General features: G+C 52.8%; 1 protein-coding gene across 1 annotated transcript in view; it reads left to right on the plus strand.

Moving 5' to 3' along the window:
• Positions 1–16,322: 16,322 nt before the first annotated feature.
• Positions 16,323–18,991, plus strand: part of EPS8L2 (EPS8-like 2) — a 35,266-nt gene continuing 32,597 nt past the window's right edge. Inside the window, exon 1 of the mRNA XM_010078590.1 lies at positions 16,323–16,371. Within this exon, the coding sequence (XP_010076892.1) occupies positions 16,323–16,371 (49 nt within the window). The remainder of the gene's footprint in view (positions 16,372–18,991) is intronic.

Consider the following 18,991-nt stretch of genomic DNA (forward strand, 5'->3'; position numbering starts at 1 on the left):
TGCCCAGGAGGTATTCATGCCTCCCACTCGAAGGGAGGGGAAGGGTGGGACTTCAGAAACCCTCCCTGCTCATCCGACTGTTCTAGGAGAGTCCTTGCAACTGTACGACGCCTGAGTGATGCAGAAGATGGGATCCAAGGAGGCCCTGGGGGCCTGTGATCACAGTTCAGCTCCCGGATCCCCACCTGCCCACCAGCCCACGCAGCTTTTCAACCATCAGGGTTACAGCAGAGGGGACCATCAGGGATTTCACGTGCCCCACCATGGAGTGGGGAGGCTGCGAACAACAGCTCTGGCTGAGCAGAGTGGGTTTCAAATGGCAAGCTCAGGGAAAAACATGCTGTCACCCATCCCTAAAATATTTAGTTCCCCTGCATCAAATCACTGCCAAGAGGGAGCTGAAGGGGATCCCATGGAGATCTGACCCCATGCATTGGTGTCCCTGCGCTGTTCCCACAGGAACAAGGCCACCTCTGTGCACAAGGCGAGAGCTCGTCCTTTCCCAAGGCAGCGAGAGGCTTCCCCTCTCCCGGGCTGGGGACAGTGCCGCCTGCAAGCCTGAAACGCACGATGCTGGGGGGATAACCAAAAAAGCCCCGGTATCTTTATAAAAGAAAATAAATCAGGAGGAATGGCAATTAAGAAGGGAGGGAAGGGTGTGTAGCTGAGCACTGGACTGGTTTGGAGATCTTCCCCTTTCACCTGCACTGCAATTCCCCAGGAGCCCCAGCCCTTCTTCCCATTCCCCAAGTGCTCCCAAGGGCGTTACTGCAACGTGCTCTCTGTCACCAGGGTTCTGCTGGGGGAGAAGACCAAAAGCTTCCCAAGCCAGGGGAAGAGGACACCAAAGGGAGGGATTCGCAGGCTCTGCCTGCTCAGCTGCCCCGGAACAGTGACTGAGGTGGCCAGACAAGCTCCTCTGGCCCTGAGCTAGTTTGAAGCACCAAGCAAGGCCCGGAGGTGACTGTTCCCGCAGGCACGGCTGCGCTGGGGACCCTCACCTCTGCACAAGAGGCTGACGGCAGAGGCTGGGCTGCCCCATGTCAGACCAGGGGGCACGGTGCAGCCCCGGCTAGCAGGGCAGCTCCATGCCCTTCCATCCATCGCTGCCTACAGAAGGGGGGTCACAAATCAACCCCGCGCACAAGCATCTCCCACAAAGGTTTTCCTTACCCTCTCGAGATAGGCAAACACGTCTCATGTGCCAGAAACCCTCACCTCAGGTGCCAGGGGCACATTCTCACACCCAGACCGTGGCTGCGTCTTTGCCCACTGAGGCATTAGCCCACCTACCCACCTCCCCTTTCCCACTCCCCAGTACACTGCCACGGCTTCTCTCAGGTATTCCAGCTGGGATGGAGGAGCTGAGCACCGCCAGGGAAACAGGCACCAAGACCCAGGGCAGGAAGGGGCAGTGGACAGGATTTTGCAACAGCCCTGGCTGTCGCGACGAGCAGGTGTGGCACAAATGAGCCCCCGTGGCTCACAGCCCGCCAGCCCAGCCTTGCCCCAGGCGGAGGCAGCTTTTTTGATGGCTGGTGGAATAGTAACACTCCACGTTTGGTGGGCTGGGGTCTTTCAGCACCACCTTGCTTTCCTTTTCTTGGTTTCCAGTTGGGGTACTGTCCCCAAAAAGCTTTTCAAAATTTGAACTTGCTTGAATTTTGTTCGTCTTGCTTCCTTTTTCTTTTTCTTTCCCCTCTGTCTTATCAGTCTCAGCCTGTCCAGATTTATATCCTACAAAGGTAAAGTGCAGACCATCTGAAAGGCAATAAACCAAAGTTCAGCCACCCAGCAGTAATGCTCGCCATCACTGAGTAATTCAGAAAAAGTGAAATACTGACACTGGTGGGACGGCGATTACGATCAAGCAATCAGGCACAGTCCAAGTCAACATAACCCTCCCCAGACTATTTACACGTAACTTTCCTTTCGCTGAAGATGACCAGAAGTGGGAACTATCTGGGAGCCAAGAGCTCTAACCTCTTCGTGTGTTAGAGGTGTTGGCTGCCAGGAGAACTAGAGCTGCCACCCAGTGCCGTGGGCTCCCCCAGATTCCCGCACCAGCAAACAGAAAGCAAAACCTAAACCCTGACCTATCTCAGTGCTGTGTTCAACGCAAGGGCTTCTCCTAGTCTGCTGCTCCCTCCTTGTTACCACCAACAGGACTCTTTGGGGTCACTCCTCATCCCACCACTGCCGGCAGGAGATGGTTGGCAATAAGGAGGGTGCGGGTGGGTGGTCACAGGCAGTCACAAAGGGTCGGGGTTTAGGCCAGAACTGCGACTTGTGGACACAAAATCCTCCCAGTCAGGTTGGAGGCTTTCAGTGGTATCCGTATGGAGGAAAATGCAGTGACTGCCCTTGCTCTGTCCGTGCCATAGATAAACAGAGGCATCCATTTGCCTGAGCCCGAGACACTCCTTTCATCAGTAAATTCACTTTATAAAAACACTGGGGAGAGGAGAAGAGAGAAAGGTAATTGCACCCACAACATCCCTTAATAAATCACAGGCTGGAGCCTGCTCTCATTCCTGACACTGCTGCCTCTTAATTATAGTTGTGTTCATCTGAGGAGACAGAGGAGGAGGGCCAGGCTTTATGCAGAAGGGAGCACTAATTAAAACCTCTCTGTTCCCTAGAAAGACATTAGTGCTTTCCTCTGGGGAAGAAGCGAATGGACTTGTCCCTGGCCATTCCCGCAGGTTAATCTGTAACGCTCACTTTCACACAGCAAGGCAGTTCGTCTTGTTTTCAGGACCTGATGCTCTTGGCGTTGCTTCTAGGTTGAGATATGGGACTTTCACAGCTCCTTGAAGAAGGGAGAGCAATAACACGTATCCAGGCAGCCTGTGCAGGCGTGGAGGGTGCCTGCCTGGTGTAAGGTTAGGCAGCAGGGGATGGTTCCTCAGCCGACGTACACTGACCACAGCAGAGTTGTGCAGGAGGAGTCTTGTACCCCAGGCACCTGGACGCCAGCATCTCTAGCTGATCTCCAGATGGGCTTGGTACCTGACCGCGCAGGCAGGTGCATTGCTGATTCACCTCTATTTTTCCAACACCCAAGAAAACAAACCCTTCTGAACTGCAGGATGCTAGTACATTTGAGTTATGGAAACACCAACTTGCCCCACTGAAGTCAAAGGGCTGATTCCCAAACGGTGTAAGTCAGCATTCTCCAGCTGCCCCGCAGAGTTTCGATAGCCGAGAACCCAGGCTGGTGAAGGGAGGGTCCGGTCCAGCATCCAGGCACACACTGACTCCAGCCAGGCACTCAAATGAAGCCAGAGTAGGCTGGAAGTGAATAACATGGGGAAAACGTTGGGTTGGATTTTTACCCCCCTTTTTTTGCAATAGAAAGGGCAGGGTGGGAGAGTAAACGTGACATGAGAGGCTCTCGGGGTTAATTCTGGACCTGTAGGACTGTCAGGTTTGTTGTTATGAGTTGCTAGTGCTTGGAAAAAAAAAGTTGATAAAGTTTCATCAGCTGAAAAATCAAATGCCAGAAAAGCTTCAGCTCAGTCAGCCGAGCCGCTGCAGTAACCTAGGCAGGAGCAGGAAAAAGAGTAAATGTAGCAGAGCTGTGCGCACTGCTGGCCCTGCCAGCACCAGCAGATAACTCCTTAGGTGTGGTCGGGCCATCAGCTGCCTGAGCAATCCTCCTGACATAGAAGCACCCTTCTCTCACCGCTTCTCTGCGCTGCTGTGTCTGCTCTGAGCTTAAAAACAAAGAAGGAAGGGCCCCCATATATGTGACCTGCGTTATGAAACCTCCCATACTCTTCAGCTTGGGACAGACAGCTGAGGTGCTGCTCTCCTCGGGATCTGCAACACTGCCCGTGGCACGGAGACGGTGAAGAAGGAGCAGCTGTTTGCTGATAACCGAGCTGGGGGGCATCCCACAGAACTGGCAGCTGGCAAGTGCGGCATACACAAAAGGAGATGGCTGAGCACACCGTGCAGAGCCCAGCTGGGAAGCATCTTGCCACAGGCCATTCAGGATGTCAAAAGTTTACACAGGCTGGCCAAATGCAGTTGGACAATTTCAGGGATGAAAAAGGGTACCGAGAGCTCTTAAATCCCACTGCTGGAGGCTGGGAAACTTTGCAGAGAGGCTCCCCGTGTGCCTGTCCTGTTCTTGTCCTCTCCTCTGGGCATCCGCATGTGCTACAGCCGTGTGTGTGCTCCCAACCTGCCACCCGAGCGGGACCTGAGCACGGCTGATGGAGAGGCGATGGACCAGCCCATGGCCAGGTCGCAGTCTCTGGCTCCTCTGAGCCAAACGGGAGGGTGGGAGAGAGGAGAGGAGCTCCAGCCCCAGTGACTGCTCAGTGGAAATGATGTGCAAGGTTAACTACAGCCCAGGAAGTGAGGACTGAGAGTGGCTGAAGAAAGAAGTGGAGTGGTCAAAGCCCGCCTTCCACAGTCACATACAAACGAGACCAGACAGGTCCCCAGAACATCTGCTCCACACCTGGCACAAGCCCAGAGACACTGCTGCTCCCTGCTCCCTGCCTGCCAAGACCTCGCCAGCAAACGGTCAAAGGTTACAAGAACAATCTAAAGCAGCGGAGAAGACTGCAGGAGAGATTGGGGCTGTCACCACCCTTGGCAGTCCCGGGTATTTTCCCTAAAGCGCAGTGTGTGATGCCGACTCCAACGTAGCCGGTCCTTGCCAAGAAAAGTGCACGCAGATGCCAAGATGCTGCTCGCAGCAGCCATGCTCCGCTCCAGCGCCGCATGGGTGATGGACACTCAGGTCCTCTCGTCTCAGAATCCTGTCCCCCAACAACTCGAGCTAAAAGAGGACCAGGTTAGCTCACGACATCCAGCTCAGCAGTTTGCCCACACTAACCTCTTGCCCACGGTTAGCCCCCAGGGCAGGACTGAGGAGCACAGGAATGGCACTTTGTTGGAGCCCAAGTGAGTCCCACCAGCCGAGGTGCACCAGCGCTGCACACGCCTCAGCGTGCATCTCCATGAAAGGCTGGTGATATCCTCTAGCTGTGGGCAGGAGGGCTGCGTCCCCGCCAAAGCCAGGCCAGGAAGGGGAATTACTGAAAGGGCTAAAAATAACACGTACATGTATTTATCTACAGTTGAAGGAGAGCTGCGCAGGAGGGCTAGCTACCAGGGTTGCACCTCTGTCAGGAAAGCTGGTATTGCGGAGGTGGAGGGTAAATGACTTTGGTTTCTCCGTTCAGTCAGAGGCTCTATGTCCCTCTCAAAACCAGAGCTTTAGGTTTTCAGGACTGGAAATCCCTGTGCCAAGACTCTGTGGGCACGCGGGAATGGCTAGTGAAACCTTTCCTCTTTAAGACATGGCAGGAAACTCTTCTCTCCCCTTCCCAGCCCTGGGACCACCCCCGGTTTCTCCCAGCCCAGCTCGCAGGCTGCCCCCGCAGACTCTCAGCCCAGGCCTCTGCTGCAGGGACCGATTGTGCTTTGTGTTCCTTGCCCTTGCAGGAGATTAAATTTTTTTTGCAGCAAGATTGTTAAAACATTTCTGCACCATAAGATTAGAAACTGCCGTTTAAATTCTGTTGATAAACCCAGCCTCAAACATCCTTCTATTCTAAATGAAACAAAGGCCAAAGAGAACATATTTTTTTGTTTTTGGCATGATCTCCCATGGGACTGTTCTGGTTACTGTGTAACTGGCTGTTCATGTGCCAAAACGCCCTCCCGTCAGCCTCAACCACAGAGCCTGGTTGCTTTACTGAAAGCCTAAACGTCAGAAATCAACCCAGATGCCAGATGACCACCTGTAAAAGCCCAGCGTTCACCTGCACGCATGGTGCGATGCCGCTTCAGCCATTCCCAGCCGCACATTTTGACGAACTCCCATTTCTGCCTTTCAGAGATGACTGCAAAGTGATAAATCACCATTTTGCACATAGAATTTTATCTACCCTGACATATACAAAAATACCAACAACAGAAAGAAAAAAGCTAGATTAGACTACGACTAAAAAATGCCCAAGAGCTGCCACATGGCCATTTTGGGCTTTTTCCCTCCCTCAGCAGCACAGCCTGCTCCCCGAGCCCCGTGGATGATACACCCTTGTTGATCCCAGCTCCCGAGCCAGGAGCTCAGGGGTGTGTCAGCAAAGTCCCCCCAGCAGTGAGCTGTGGTCTGCCAGCACCCACGTTTATTTCTGTCACACAGGCTGGGACCAGGTCTGGCTGCCGGTGCTCTGCTCCAGCTCCCAGTACATGAGCTGGGATCTCAGGGCAGGCTGGGGTAAGAGGGTTGAGGGACCCAGCAGCAGCCCCCTGGTGAGACCCCGCTCCCCCTCTGTGCTTGCAGTGCTTGGGGGATGTGGCTGTTGCCTGCATCAGAGGAAAGATACCTGGTCGGAGCCCCAGCGGCTTTTGGGGGGCTGAACACACCCTGTAAGGAACCCCTGCTGCGCCAAAGGCTGACCCGAACCCTGCCACGTCTCTGGGAGCATGGTTCCACCAAGTCACTGAGCTGGTTAAACTGATGTCAGTTCTCCTGCAGTGACACTCAGAGCCAAGCTCCCTTGTGCCAAGTTTTAGCTCAAATTAATTGTTAGCAAATGGCCAAAAATACGCAGGCAGGATATGAGTAGGAAGCACAAAATGGGGTGGGAAGAGATGGCAATGAATGTTGTGATTAGCGTAAAGAAGGCTGGAAAAGCCTTAAACATCAAATGTGATTTTCAAGAGACGAATCTTCTCCCTCAAATCTTCCACCCCACCCTCCCAGCAAAAACCCCAGGGCAAGGTTTACAGCAGGAAATGAAAATTATCGATGCATTAGCTTCCCAAGCCCCAGCTGTTGTAGGCAGACATTTGGAAAGGGAGTAGGGAGCAGAGTGCAATAGCTACTCGCTGGTGGAGGCAGAGGGAGACGGGCTGCAGCCTTCCCCGTTCTTTGGGGAAAGACACCACGGTGTGACCTTCCTACGGGAGGTCCGTATTTCTTTGTTCAGATTTACCAACCTCACTGCAAGCCCAAAGACTTCAAGATGACAAACTGCAGCTAAACCTGGCCCCCAAAGTGGCTCTGAGCCAAATAACAAGCTCTTCTCTGATGGAGAAGAGGCTCTTGGCGCACTGACTGTCCTGCTTCATGCCTGAATTTCGCCCAGGCAAGTGAGTCAGCGTCTCAGGGAGTGACCAAGAATGCCCTTCCTTTAGGAGGAGGTGGTGGAAATGTCCCATCCAGCTCAACGCCTCTGTCTTGCTCACGAACCCATCAGCATGGACGAGTTCATTTACAGACAAAACTTCTTGCCCCTCCTGAGGGCTGGTGCGGGACCAGCCTTACCACCCAGTCACCCTTTCTTGGAGCATTTCAGCCCCATTTGGGCTGGCACTAGCCAGGCAAGCGATGCTCAGGTTTAAGCATCACGGTCCTCCTGGGGCTAGGGCCTTTGCTGGGAAGTAACGTGGAAAATGAAGCAGCCTGCCAAATGTATTTTTGTATTATTTATTTTTATGGCTCTCCTGTAAAAGCAATGACAAACTAGGACTGCTGAGACTAGCTTGTAAGGATTGCACGGTACTAACATGAGGTGGGGTCACAGGGTACTTACACATTAATGCAATTGTTTAATGAACAATTAAGGCACTTGAGTGACTAGCTCAAAGCTGTAGTGACAGCAAAGGCCAACCTCTTACCTACCTATGGCCACAGCCAGCAATAAATGACTGATATCCATCGGGAGCCAGCAAGGATCACCCAGGCATTAGTAGTGTGCTGTCGGTGTAGACGTGGCAGCTGACAGCTGGACCAGACAGCTGTAAAGCTTCTGGAGGAAGCAGTTTGGCTGCATAGACACACCATCACCTTCCGAGCACGGATGTGACAGCCCTGAGCAAATCAGCGTTTTCTCCTTGAAGTCCCACCATAAAGAAGAAGGCTTTGCTGTGCCCTCAGAGCCTTAACATCACTGCGGGAAGCAGCAGGGACACAGCAGGAACCCTTACACCTTCTCCATCCCTGGCCTCATCCTGCCCCACCAGTCCAGCCTTTTCCCGAGCCTCCCAGCTGTTCCACAAATGCCTTCGAGCCTGGAAAAGCCATAAGAGAAACGAGAGATATTCTCACTATACAGTGAGGTGCACGTGAGGTACAGCTGTGGGAGTCGGCGCTGGCAGCCAGGAGACACGAGCACGCTGCCAGCTACGCGCAGGGTTTTGGTGTTCGGCCTGAACACGGAGGCGATTCAATGCCCTCCTTCAGGCCGGGCTGGAGCAGAGCAGGGCAGTGCCTGCTCTGGAACATGACACACACACATGCAGAGTCACTCCCTATTTTTACTGGCCTGCCATCCATGTCCTGATTTCCACACAGAGAAATTAAAAAAGATCCCTTTCATCAGAAGAGTCGCAGCGTCAAATCCTTCCCTCCTTCTAAAAATCACAGCTACAACCCCCTTGCTGCCCGCGATCCAGCTCCCAGAGCCTAGCACCCAGCTAGGAAAAAGGGATCATTTTGGAGGTGGGGGATTGAATAAGGACACAGGACAGAGAAACCTTCAGCATGACAACTACCAGTGCATTTCTTCAGCAAACTTTCTGGGTACCAGGCATGCTGCGCCCATGAGTCCTGCCAGCACTGGTGCACATGGCTGGAGCCCCCCAGCCTTGCCCTCCCATCCTGCCCAGACAGTCCCGCAGCCGGCAGCAGCCTCCCAGGGAGCTGCGTGGTGCCAGTCGCAGGGCGAGGAGACAGGCTTTGCTCACAGAAGGTGTGGGCACAAAGGAAAACCGGTCAGAGGAAAAAAGCTACAGAATTCCCCAGAATACTCTTCCCTTCCCGGGAAATCTAGGGAACACATCACGTTTTTTCATCCTGGGGAGTGCAAGTGACTCCCATTACACTTTCTCCCATTCGGGTAGTTCTGAACTGAGATCTTTTAGTTTAAGCCATTTACTGAGCTTTTATACAAGGCACGCTCATCCATCCTTCCAAAAGCCTCTATTTCAGGGCCTGGTTCTCAAGCTTGCTAACCAGCAGCCCAGGCACAGATAACGCTCAGCTCAGTACCCCTGGCAAGAGATGGGCTCCGCAGACACGCAGCAGGCCCCGACCTGATCTGTGTTTTTCCTCCACCCAGCTTCTGCGGGATTCCTCCAACAGAGAGGAAAAGTGTAAATTCAGGAGCAGTGACTCAGCACCGGGACTCTGCAAACACATCTTTCAGAGGGGTGGCGGACTCAGCTTCCAGTTTTTCCCAAGCTCTTGGAGACTGTGGCTATTTGTGCCTTTTCCCTGCGTATTTATAGAGCAAGGCACTGTCTAGACTTGCTTTTGGTTGTATTTCTTGAAGGAAGGTTTTACCTTCTGGCAGGAATATAAAAGCTCCTAGTTTGGTTCAGCTAGCCTGCGGAGCCGTCCTCTTCCACACCGACCTCTGCGGGCACCAAGAGCCTCCAGCGCTGCCTGGACTCCTGACCCGGACCTAAATTAAGGTCTGTTTGCGTATCCCATACAGGCTGGAGAGAGCCACGCACAAGCGTGGGGGTATGTGTATGTGCCTGGGGGGCGTGGGGGGGAACTTCTCTTCCTCTCTCTGGGTAGTTTGTGAATCTCAAAGCAGGAATTTGTAAATATTGGCACTTTTGCTCCACGGTATTGGTTTGCGTTTCTGAGCGTTAACTCCCAAGACTCTATTTTGGCCCCTTGAGGGATCAACAGTGAAGCCAGCAGCTGCACTGCCTCCCAATCCCCATGCCATCTAGCACGGCTGCGTGGTCATCCAGGGACCGCTCGTGCGCAGCTCAGCTGCCGGACAAGCGCGTGGGTGTTCCCCTCTCAGCGCTGGGAAGTCCACCTGAACATTTTCTCAGGAAATACTTTTTAAGCACAAATTATTGTTTCTGAGGCGACGAGTGAACAAGGCACAGGATGCTGGGGTGTGATCCTCAGCAATGGGCACACATCTTATCCTGGTGCTCTGCAATATTTGGGCACAGCATGGAAGGGCACAGTGCAGAAGGAGGGAGGAACTCTCAAATAAAAAGTGGCAATCGGGGCCCAGCACAGCCGGCAGAGGGTGGCTGTAGATCCGAGGAGCCTCAGCCTAAAGCACTGCTGCTGCTTCTCCCGTGGAGCCTGAAGAACACTTGGCTCATCTTTGCTCAGCCCTACGCTGACCTCTTGGGCGGGTTGTATTTACCCAGGTGCTTGTCTTCTGGAGAATCTCCGCAATGTGAAACATCCCCTGTACAAAGCAGGGAGTGTTCCTCAGAGACACCTAGCAGCTGTGACTCCAACTGGTGTCACACGCTACATGCCACGCACACCCTTAAACTGCACGTGCATTCTTCCACAGCGTGTTCCCACAGTGACCCCTGATCTCGAGTGGCTCCGTCACTGAAAAGATAACTTGCAAAGGTGCCACGGGTGGGAGGGAGGAAGGAAGGAACAACAGGACTCACCACTTTCCAAAATCTGGGGCACTGAAAAGACATCTCAAACAGTGCAGATAAGAATGGGGACTCCTAGGGTCACTGGACTCTCTGGGAAATATCAGTTGGATGTGTTCCCCTCGTCAAAGCAGGAATCACCAGCAACAGGTTAAAACAGTCATGAGGTGCCAGCTTGGCCCCACTGAACCACCAGGATTTGCAGGGCCTGATTTGCAAAGACAGGGTTTGGAAATTTCAGTCTTAGGATGAGACATGATCCTTCCTTGCTTTTACAAAGGAGCAGCAACAACATGTTCATTTGTTTGGCCGCCAGCCTCTCTGCTCTAGATTTGGGTTTCCCCTGATGCTTTCTAACCCAAAGACAATTTTCTTTATGAGTGCATGCTCCTGGCAGACACCCTACCGAGCAGGTCTGACTTTCTTTTGGTGAGCCCTGACAGGCATCCCTACCGGCAGGTTCAGAAAAGCAACTTAAAGCAGGAGAAGGGTCATTTCATCACGGGGGACACAGGAGACGCAGGTGAAGTGCAGGACACACACATCATGGTGCCTGTGCTCCCTCTGCCCTTTTGTGGGCACAAGGAGACTTAGCTTTGCAGGACAGTCCGTCAAACAGCTTTCGGCAGCATGATGCTCCCTTTTGCAAACACCCAGCAACCCTAACAGACAGCGCTTTGTTGTCCTGGGAAGTTTAAAAGATAACATCATGTGGTCTCCAGCTAATGTTTCTAACTGACGCTTTATGTTACTGCCCAGGCTTTTGCTAATCGAGCATTTCTGCCTGACCCATCCAGCTGGCACGGGCTGCGTGCAGGGACAGCGGCACCTCGTTATTCCTGCCCCCTCCCACCCCAGGCAGGACCCCTGGGCAGCGTTTCCATCACATATATCTCACCAGTGCCCAAGCCCTGTAATATACCTGGTGCAGAGACCTCCCTCACCACGTCCTCCAGCACCTCCCGCGGGCTGCAGGGTGAAGCCATTCCTCACCACCACCTTTGGGACAACTTGACAGGGCATAAGAGACCCCTTTGCACGTTGGCATCATCCCAGATGGTCCAACCCAGTCTAGAAAGGCTTTAGGCTACATACATCAAGCCTTATTTGACCCCTTGTTGTAAGACATGGGTTAAAGCATCAGTATCGGTACTGTGGCTACAGGCAGGAAAACGTGTTTCGATATTAGCTTGTGGGCAATTCAGAGTCCTGTCACAGCGGGCAGATTCAGGGGGATGACTAATGGAAACAAGGACAAAGTCTTTTAGAAATGGATCAGAGCATGCTAGGAAAAACTTGGTATTACTCTGAGGTAGTTTAGCAGTTTTTAAGGTTTTGGGGGTTTTGCTATATTTTTCTACTGCTGTTCCAGCAAAAGCTGTTGTGTTTTGACCAGCATTTCCCCGCCGCTGACAATCATATATCCTAATGGCCCCTGATACCAACAAACCTCCTCCAGCACTCTCTGCCCGATCAGTCTTAAAAGTTCTTAGACCCATGGTGAAAGACTCGCAGACAGTAGATGCTGCCACTGTTATTAGCAGTGATGATAATAACAGCCCTAAAAAAGACACTAGCAGTTCACATTTTCAAGTTGTCCAATCTTCACCCAAAATCCAGAATTTTTCACAATCCCTTTCCATTTGCTGTAAGAACAAAAACGTATGACCACAGCAGACAAGGGAGAAGTACACCTAATAAAAACAATGTACAACAATAGCAGCGATCAGCCCAAAGAGGAGAGAGAGCTATTATCCTTCCCCTCCCATAGAGCTTCTCCACCCTTGCAACCTTGCAGCTCCCTCTTCAAAGAGACTCAAAGAAAGTGAAAACAATGTATGGCCAGCTTCCATTTGCCATAAAAGTACAGAAATGGAGCACAGAGAACAATGCCAGGCTCCTATCACAGCTCCATGTGTCTTTGGGAGGATATTCAACCTCCTCCAAGGATAAGACTGTCCGGAAAGTCAGGGAGTGAGATTTCCTTTGCTTTAAAGTACAACATGACTTCACCCACCTCAACGTCCCCCAGCCCTGACTCTGCTGGCATCTCCAGGGCCCCCCTCTGCTTCAGCACGTGAGATCTCCTGCCCTGGGACAGCTCATGGTGCCAGGATTCAGCCAGGCAGTTAAGCTTCCCCTAAAAGTCCCGCCAGCAGACGCGCAGTGCTGCCGTCTGTCCCCGCGGCCAGAATCTGAGCCTGGCCTCGCTGCTGGAGCCCTGTCCCATTAAACACCCTGCTCACGAGCAAGGCTGAGGCGGCTTGCATGGTGACCCACCGAGAAACACTGCCCTGCACTGTCAAAAGAGGGGGTGATGGTCTCGGAACTGGATTTGATAAGGCTGAGTCAAGGCGACACATCGCACAGCTAAATGGCCTCTCGCTCCCTTCCTGTGCATGGTCGCCCGGCTGGGGAAGGAGGAGAAAGCAGCCGCACCCTGCAAGGAGATCAGAGAGATCAGGAACCCTCTGATCAGGGAAGCGTGACCCGCAGCTGAAGTGACAGTGGGGAGAACGTGACATTTGTGTCAGAGGTTGCAGACTGTTGGAGATCTTAGGGATGCCTCCACAGGGAGAGGGAAACCTGGGGAAAGCCGGCCGCTGGCCATAACCCCATCTTGTCCCTTGTGTCTTATCTTTGGCTCCATCCACATTTAGAGGGGAAATATTCTCAGCCCCTTCTTCACCTTATTCAAGTCCGGTTGTCTCCCAGTTTAGCACAATCATTATAAAGCCTCCAGCTCCTCAGAAACATACCCCTCCCCTCCTCCAGCCTGCCAGCTAGGATTCAATTAATAAAAGGCAATTTAAACTGAATTAAAAGCTCTGGCGTGAGGCTCTGTCCTGGTTTAACTTGGCCAGCATCACACCACACCCTCATTTCGATTAACACAAGTTCAAACACACACATGGCCCTTAAAGCAGCAGTAAGAACTAGGCAAAGGTTAAATAATGAAAATAGCATGAATAAATAAAACAAAGGGAGCCCGGCAGGATAAGGACCTGCTGACTTGGCAGGCGCTCGCACTGCTTCCAGTCTCATGCGCTCTCGCAGATGCAGGCACCCTGGAAGCGAGGACAACCTTCCAACGGCGCTGGGCGAAGGGAGGGGGGACACTGGGGTTTACTGCGTTATAAATGCCGAGATGGACCCAGGGATCACTCGATCGGATGTGTCAGAATGAGCACGCCCCTGAAATGTCTCTGCCCCTGCCACAAGGTCTGCTCCTCTGGCAGCCACCAAGGGTTTGACCAGATGGGTTCCTCTAAAAGCAGGAGCAGATCCCCGGAGTCCTGTCTTTCAGACAGAGCTTGTGAAGGAGAAACAAAAACTAGAGTGACCTCGGCTGCACCCCTGGTTCCTCCTGCTGTTTCTCAGCTGGGGCCGGGGAGCAAGCTCTGAACTCCATGGGCCAAACTCGGCGCCACTCCTGCTGGAGTAACCTGGATTTCAGTCCACTGAGGACACAGCCCTGGGACAGCAGGTGAAAAGGAGGCAGAAATATTCTATTAAGCGGCAGAAACATTCCCAGCTATGATCATCAGCCAGGGACTAAAGTGATGAGATGGTGCAAAGCAAACAGAGCAGAGCTGGGTTTATTAGAGCACGTTCCCTTTTCCAGGTATCTTATGCTAATGCACACAGAGATCTGGGAGATAGGAACAGTTTGAGGACTGTAAAAGGAAACCAGCAGACAGCTATTAACAGAGGAAAAATTCACAGGTACCCAAGCTTGGGCACAGGGGAGGGTTTTATTACACTCAGAGGGGTTGGCAGAACACCAAGTTTCTATTCCAACGTGTGTATGAATTTCTGTCTGCATGTGTGTGTGTGTGCATGGGCTTTAGTATCAACCACAGGAGAGGTGAAAAAAGGAAAAACTCATATACTAGCTACGAAATGCACTTCAAAGTAATTTCTAACAGCATCTCAGCGCTGAGGAGCATTACTGTGACACAAAGCAGGCTGACAGCCGTAAGGCTGAGCCCAAAACACGCCGGGCTCCTCCGTACAGTCTGTGTGTACCCGCGTGTGCCGCTGTGCAGCCCGCACGCAAGCCGCGTGCCTCACCTGCAGAGCGGGATCGCCACAAAATACACCCCTCTGACAGGCGTGCAGCTTCGTTAACATCAGTGAGAAAACTCTGCAGCTGCCCTCACCTCAGCGTGAAACACTGGGAGTGTTTCAGCACCCACCACAAGTGTTTCCAACACAAGAAATAAACACGGATACGTGGAGAATCTAGGGGAGCTCTGCTGAGGATACAAACCCTGCAGCAGAGGGGAAATCCCAGGTGCCAGGGATGATTCCAAAGTATTCCCCAGGGATTACACAAGCTTCAGACTAAACTCCGCTAAGGAAAACCTTTCCGAGGAAGCTCCGCTGCCTGTCACAGCAGCCCCTGGCACACGCCTAGCACGTTCAAAGGTCCCCTCACAGGAAATCCCACTGAAGACACTGATTAATTTCCTCCTCTAGGCCAATGACGAGCATTTTAAAGCCATACCTTTGAATTCTGACAATCTTATAATAAGGTGAGCGGGATCTGACCCAGGCAAAGCAGAAAAGAGGCGTGGAGTGCCCAGCCCACGGGCAGAGCTTTCCAAAAGTGAATAAAAACCTTGAAGACTTGTCTTGGGTTTCCTTCAACTCATGCACCAGAGCAGAGGTGAATATCTTGGATGCCGATACAAAGCATCCCCTCAGGTTTTATTGTACCTTGTTTTCCCTTCTATTTTTTTTTTCCTTGCAGTTCTGCTCTCAGAGCAGTGCCTGGATCTCTCTTCACTCACATTATTTATAATTTTTATCTGAAAGAGAAGGAAAAAAGTCTGACCTGAGCCTGTCTGCCTCTCATCAAGCACTCAGCTCAGAGACCCCAGGCCAGAGGAGGGAAGGGCAGCGCGCATCCGGATAAATCACCTGATAGCGTGTTCTAATCACTAACCCTGTCTCTTCTGCTTCTGCTGCAGTTGCCTGTCCTGCGAAGCGACATGAGTCTCAAGGGATCCCTCAGCAGCAACCCCGGCTCATCAAAGTAAGCATCTCCATGGGGGGCTTCCTCCGTCTCGCGGCTGGCACCACCACCCCTTCCTGCCAGCCTTCCTGCACACTCCTGCTCTCTGGAGAGCAGGGTGTAGGTCTGTGAGCACCACGAACCACTCCTGCCCTCAGGAGGACATGGTGACACAGCAGAAAGGAGCCATCAGCCGCCCACTGGCTCACTGAGGTCCCACTTTGATCCTCCCCTGCCAGGCCTGAGCCGGAGAAAACACTGTTACCTCCTGGCTGCACATTCCTACGCACGACCCAGGCACGGGACGTGGTCCTACAGGGGATGTAACCATGCTTAGAGACCCAACACCCCAAAACTCAAGTGTTTACACACAACTGCGTCCTTCCACATTGTTACATGGGACATGTTCTGCCCCTGAGCGCCTGCCTTCAAGGGCTCTGAGCAACCTGAGCTAGCTGAAGGTCCCTGCTCACGGCAGGGGTCCCTTCCAACCCCAACCATTCTGTTTCTCTGATCTCCAAAGAGTCCAGTAATAACAGACCTTAATCTCACACTTACACAGCCTCAGGCCCAGGTGGACTCGGGTATCACACGGAGGGGTCTCCGTTTACCCACGCTGCTCCCAGGGACAAACCCACTGACCAGGAGCCACCCTCCAGAAGCGATGTCCTTCCGGGGACACTGCATGTGAGGGTAACTCTAGTGGGGACAGGCCTAGGTGGGCTCCTCGGTCTCCCGTTTCCAGCTGCTGGGGTTCAGACGTGCCTGTGGTGGGGACAGCAGGCAGGGTTGCAGGGGGAGCTGTGCTGATCACCGGGTGAGCTGCAGTGTGAAGGCAGATGTTGAAAGATCGGGGAGCTGACGTTTATTTGTACCCTCTTTCTGTTACAGCGGCAGCATGGGCAAAGCCGACGGAGCTGCCAAGCTGAGCGCAAAGGACCTGTACGGTAAGTCGTGCCCACAGACACATCCAAGGTTTCCTCTAGCGAAAGCACCTCTGGAGATCTGGACGCAGCTGTTGGGGAGCTTTAGGCTGGAACTCAGTCACAGCCACGTGAATCCAGACCTCCGTACGTAACAGGCTGGCCTGACAGGGCAGCGAACACGCACCTTACCTCTGTGCCACCGCCTCCCGTGCTGGGGACAGCTGTGATTTTGTGAGAACAGACAAGCTACGCAGAACATTGCCTCCCCTCTCCCCCGCCCGTCACCCAGATCCTCTCCAGTTATGTTAGCAAGATAACCTGATAAAGGGCCTAACAAAAGAAAGACTGTCCTCAGTAGGTTAATGATTATCCTCTTTTAACCACCCAGCGAGCCATGAAAACCCCAGTGCCCTTTGGCTCTTGGGAAGCCGAGGGAAGGGGCAGGATGGGCACTTGTGCAGAGCCTGGTCTGCAGCTGGTTTATAACCCCCCCAGCTCCAGAGGATCCTGCGAGTCACTGGGGGAAGAGCCACAGAGAACATTTCTGCATCAGTAGCAGTTATTCCTGATGATAGCAGCTCCCCTAACGCACCCCAGGGGAAGACTTGGCCTTGGAGTGGCCTGGAGCCGTGTCCCACGCAGGACCTACCTTACCTGGGGAGAAGTGGGCACTGGTGGGAAGGCAGGGGCTGTACTTAGGGGATGCAGCGTTAAACAATGTCATGGTTAGCTCCCATTATCTGCAAAGAAGTGAAACGTGGGCATAACGGTAGAACAGAAATTGGGTGTTACTGGCCAGGGCTATTTGTGGCCTGGATGCTGCACGGTGGGCAGGTGCCAAGTGGGGGTTTGGACTGTGTCAGCCACTTGTCTGGAGATGAAAGGACACGTGATAAGCCTAGAAAGGAGCAAGAGGATGAGGCGTGGAAACGTTTGGGTATTTTGTACACAGGACTGTCAGTTCAGACGAGCTCCTCCTACCTCTAACAGCATTGTTTCTTTCACTGTGCACCGAAAGCTCCTGCAGATCTGACGGGACAGAAAGATTACGGTTGTAAGGTAAATAGGGAACCGTACAGAGACATGTAAAAGTGAAACCGAGAGACAACAGCTGTGCTGGAGACACGGCACGTGTGCAGTTAGCACCCACGGGCAGAGGCAGCCCAGGGTTAATTGGTGGGGTTTCAGGGTGGGATCTAACTGTGAGCACAAGGCTGCCCCAGCACGGCAAGCAGGGCCCGCTCTGCAGTGCCTCCACCGCAAACGCTAGCAAAGGGAAGGGCTGGCAAACTGCCCCTAAAGCAAACACAGTTTCTCAAATAATTCATTTTCAACACCAAGTTACATCTTCTAAATTTTTTTGCATGGACACACCCCAAAAGCAAATTTCACCAGGGCTGAGACCTCTCTAAAGAAATTCCAGCAAACTTTAAATGAGGACCGTAAGTCCATGGGCCAAATCCTCACGAGGAGTAAATCCACTACCCGTTATTCCCCTGCCACCTCTGAAGCGCAGTACGAGGTGTGCAGTGAGTTACTGCACAAATCAGCGGCTGTCGGCTGGCTCAGCCCCGTGCTGCATGAGCGCATCCACAGGGTTTTTGCTTGGCAGGACTTGAAACCCACCCCGCTAATTCAGCATGGCGTTAACAAAGGACACTCAGCGTGTGTTAAACCAATATTTAAATGTCTCAGTAGCCTTCACACTCGGATCCTCCCTCCCCCAACATTAATTTCTGCTGTGAGCTGGCACATTTGGGGGTGGAGGGCAGGCAAGAACTAAAATTCCAGGGAGAATTATGCTTCATAATGAAATAAATCACATCAAGCCAAGCTGGCCTTGATAATGTGATTATGATGCTGCTAAGGGATGATCAGAGCTTACAAGACTTTTCATATTTCCATTTTTCTCCAGTGTAATCAGGCTGGACCCTCAGCCTGCGTACACTGCCAGGCCTCCAAAGAAAGGACCTGACCCTTCATTGCTGGCCTAACATGACAGGAGTGCCAACTGCAGGGACACAACTGCTATCCGAGGGGCACGGTGTCCCCAGAATCGACAGGGACTTACTGTCAGTATTAAAGCCACCTCAGGTTGAGACCCTGCAGGGTGATATTTAGAAGCATCGCAGTGAGGCTGAAGCAGAGCAGCAGCTCCAGGCTGTGCACAGAAAGCCGCCTGGATGGGATCCCCGAGGTGGGGGATCTGCTCTGGGGGATCAAGGACTCACAGGGCTGCGTAGGTCCGTACAGGGCACAGCCTCGCAAAAAAAGCTGCTCTGGTGTCACCCCTGGCCTGCTGTAATCGCCTTGATCATCAAATACGCAGCACTGCAGCTGTGTCTTCTTCACTGTGATGAGCACAGAGGGATGCAAAGAGATTTCTAAAGTCACCAGGGAATTCTGCAGAGAAATTGGCTTAAAGCCCCGAGATATCTCCCCCAGCTCTATCCCTACCAGAGGAGATCAGAGTTGGACACACTTTCTAGGCGGTCAGCGGTCCTCAGTGGAGTTTCCTGGCTGTCATGGCAGCAGGATGCTCATCCCTTCCTCCCCGCTTAGCAAAATGGCATCACATTTGCTCAGCTCCAGATTCTGGAAGAGTCTGTGGTTGCCTGCACAGTGCGAGCCCCGGCTCCGC

The sequence above is a fragment of the Pterocles gutturalis genome, unplaced genomic scaffold, assembly GCF_000699245.1.
Source record: "Pterocles gutturalis isolate BGI_N339 unplaced genomic scaffold, ASM69924v1 scaffold7663, whole genome shotgun sequence".
NCBI classification, from domain to species: Eukaryota; Metazoa; Chordata; class Aves; order Pterocliformes; family Pteroclidae; genus Pterocles; species Pterocles gutturalis.